The sequence below is a fragment of the Fukomys damarensis genome, unplaced genomic scaffold (assembly GCF_012274545.1).
Source record: "Fukomys damarensis isolate Sample0158 unplaced genomic scaffold, DMR_v1.0_HiC HiC_scaffold_13, whole genome shotgun sequence".
In the NCBI taxonomy this organism is placed as follows: Eukaryota; Metazoa; Chordata; class Mammalia; order Rodentia; family Bathyergidae; genus Fukomys; species Fukomys damarensis.
This window is the reverse complement of record NW_022900925.1, coordinates 37,297,645-37,300,840: the sequence shown is the minus strand read 5'-3', so window position 1 is coordinate 37,300,840 and position 3,196 is coordinate 37,297,645. Positions and strand designations below refer to the sequence as shown.

General features: G+C 44.5%; 1 protein-coding gene across 1 annotated transcript; it reads left to right on the top strand.

Moving 5' to 3' along the window:
• The first annotated feature begins 1,483 nt into the window (after positions 1-1,483).
• Positions 1,484-1,930, top strand: LOC109117772 (keratin-associated protein 4-12-like). The gene has a single exon (XM_019206188.1). The coding sequence runs from the start codon at positions 1,484-1,486 to the stop codon at positions 1,928-1,930; it is 447 nt and encodes a 148-aa protein (XP_019061733.1).
• The last annotated feature ends 1,266 nt before the right edge of the window (positions 1,931-3,196 follow it).

Below are 3,196 nucleotides of genomic sequence, written 5' to 3'. Positions count from 1 at the left end.
GAAAGAGACCTACAACGACCATGATAACATGCAATACCCAAGGACAGAGGCATCTCTTGGAGGGAAGGAAGGGGAATTCATCTTAAATGTAACTGAGGCTAAGAAAAATATGAGAAATGAGATGTTTGGCATATTCAAGTGTGAATGAGAGTTTGCTAAGTTGACAGAGGGGAAAGGAACATTCTAGGCAAATGTAATGTCCTAGGAGTGAGAAATGTCATTATTCTTCACCCTGCCCTTCAGCTTTCTTGGAGCAAAACGCCTTCCCTCTTGACTGTATGCCTTCTGCACCTCAATCGCCTAATGCATAACAAATTAAGAAAAATTGTGTTTATCTCATAGAATCATTGTGAAGAACAAACAACGTAACAAGGCCAGAGGACCCAGAAAATTCCTGACACACAGAGAAAACACAACAAATCGTTAAGTGTGGATGTATTATCTTACCTCTCATCAGGAAGGTACAGATTTAAATACATAATCATTACTTTGTTCACTAACAAAACAATCTTCTAAATTGCCAAGCTCTTACTATATGCATTGTCCTGTTTGTCATTAGTGTCTGTAGGATCTAGATGAGAGCTTAATCCTTTATTTCTGCTTTGTATCAAGCACAGTATCTGTAAAATACTTTGTAGACCCCCCAAAAGTTCAGAATGTTAAATATATATATACTGTTACCTTTACTCACTGAGCATGTTGACGTGTTAACATGCAGGTCAGAGCTATTCCCTCATGACACCCTAACTCTGAAAAGCATGGGAGTAGTAATTTGATAATTTTAAAGGGACTTATCATGCAAACATACTTCTACTATTTAAAAATAATGGATCACAGCATTATAATGATTTCAGATTGAGTAGATTCGATAGGTCAGAGTAGATATGAACTCCTCTGGGACCATTTACAGCTCACCAACCACCGAGAGCATCCGAAGGAATCACAGTGCTCTTTGCCGTATGCCAGCCACTTCCCTCTCATCCCCGAAGTTGCTTTGCAGTCCTATTTTCCCACCAGTATTCCACGTGACTTACTTATAATCTATCTGACAGCACGGGGGGGGCGGGGAGGACGTTAGTCATCCTAAAATCTTTCCTCAACCTGTTCTCCTGGAGATAAATACGTGAGTGAAGAATTAACGCTCAGACCAATGAAACTCAGTCCTGCAATGGGAGGTAATGGGTGTATTTTGGGAAACGTGTCAGACAAAGGAGGAAAAATGAAACTGACTCACAATACTGAGTAACTCACAACACAACAGGGAAAGGAAATGGTGTCTTCTCTGTGGAGAGGAATGTTTAGCAGATAAACACAATTATCTAATTAAGTAAAGCCGACTGATCTTTTCTTAGTGTAAACAGGCTGTTCACATGGCTGCAGTAGCCCTCTGCAGGGTATAAAAGGCAAGAGAGGGCAGGGAGAGATCAAACTCAGAAACTTCACTCTCCTGGAAACCCACCCATCACCTCCAACCTCCAACATCATGGTCAACTCCTCTTGCGGCTACGTCTGCTCCGAGCAGGGATGTGACCAGGAGAGCTGCTGCCAGCCCAGCTGCTGCCAGCCCAGCTGTTTCCAGACCACCTGCTGCAGGACCACCTGCTGCCGCCCCAGCTGCTGTGTGTCCAGCTGCTGCAGGCCCCAGTGCTGCCAGTCTGTGTGCTGCCAGCCCACCTGCTGCAGGCCCCAGTGCTGCCGCCCCAGCTGCTGTGTGTCCAGCTGCTGCAGGCCCCAGTGCTGCATCTCCAGCTGCTGCCGCCCCTCCTGTGGTAGCTCCAGCTGCTGTGGCTCCAGCTGCTGCCGCCGCTGCTGGTCCTGCTGCCTGCGCCCCGTGTGTGGCCAGGTGTCCTGCCACACCTCTTGCTACCACCCCACCTGCGTCATCTCCACCTGCCCCCGCCCCATGTGCTGCGCCATCCCCTGCTGCTGAGCCCCTGTCCTGTGCCCACCTCCTGCTTCCCCTCGGTCCTCACAGAAGTGGGCCTGTTTCGTGCTGACCCTCAGGAGAAATGAGGTCCAGTTAACAGGGTGGGCCTCGTGACTCCCAGGAGCCCACCGTCTTCTCAATGGGCTCTGAGAATCTGGTCTGGCTCATTTTAAACTGACTTCTCTGCTAGTTTTTCCTTCCATCATTGGCACCAAATGTAAATGAATTTGTAGTCCTCCAGCTATGAAATTAGCCGGCTCCTCCCGATTACTTATTCTCCTCTTCACTTGGGGCTCTTACTATTCTTGCCAATGGGTTAGACAGCAACTGAACCCTCAGTAAAGCACTAATCCACACCCTCAGACCCAGGAGGAGGGCGCTTTTATTCTTTTTGTCACCTACAGTAAATTTCGTATGTTTGGTTGCTTCTCTGCTTTCTAATAAATATCTCTGCATGTCAAAACGCATAGTTCTCTATTTTTTATAATCACTTTGCTTAGTAACTGGGCAATTGCATTTTACATGAAGATGAACAAAGAACAGCCCCTTTGAAATCATTTTAAAAATAGGGCCAGGGATTTAGCCCAGTGGCGCTGCTGCCTGCCTCTCAAGTGCAAGGTCCTGAGTTCAATCCGCTGCACCAAAATAAATAAATGAATAAATAATAAAAAGGAATCAATGGGCTGAAATATACTTTAAACTCAACACAGAAGAGTACAGAGTTATTATGATTCCCTGCTTCTGAAATCTTAGAAATTACAAACTTCAATCCTGGGGTTTCACATATCACAAACTTTCATATACATTAATAAAAATGAAAAGCTTGAGTTTTATTTTCTCTGTGACTTTAGAGCAGATCAGCAACAGGACTTTCTTCTACCTGAAGGAAAGGGATGCAGCCTCACAGGGAAATTTCCTCTCCCATCGTCCCATGCCACCCCCTCAGTCAGCAAAGCCAATGTGAAAGGAAGCTTATCACAACAAGTGTAGGAATCAGAGAAGATTTTTAAATGAAAGTTTAATAGAATCAACTTTGTAAATACAAGGAGACAGAGAGCCAATGAACAGAAATAGCACAGTGAAACTGAGGAGAGAGAACAGAGTGAAATAAAGGCTCACAGGCGAAACTAGGTTTAAACAGAGGGTTAGTTAGCCACAAAAAGAATATGTTTAAAAGCAAAGGTGAAACCTACACATGTTTGTAGTACTATGTTAGCAAATTATGAGCAATCGACTATTTCTATACCAATATAAATTAAGAAATTAATT

What these genes read in the sequence shown, in the direction of transcription:
- LOC109117772 (XM_019206188.1), top strand. Translation starts at nt 1,484, where the DNA reads ATGGTCAACTCCTCTTGCGGCTACGTCTGCTCCGAGCAGGGATGTGAC.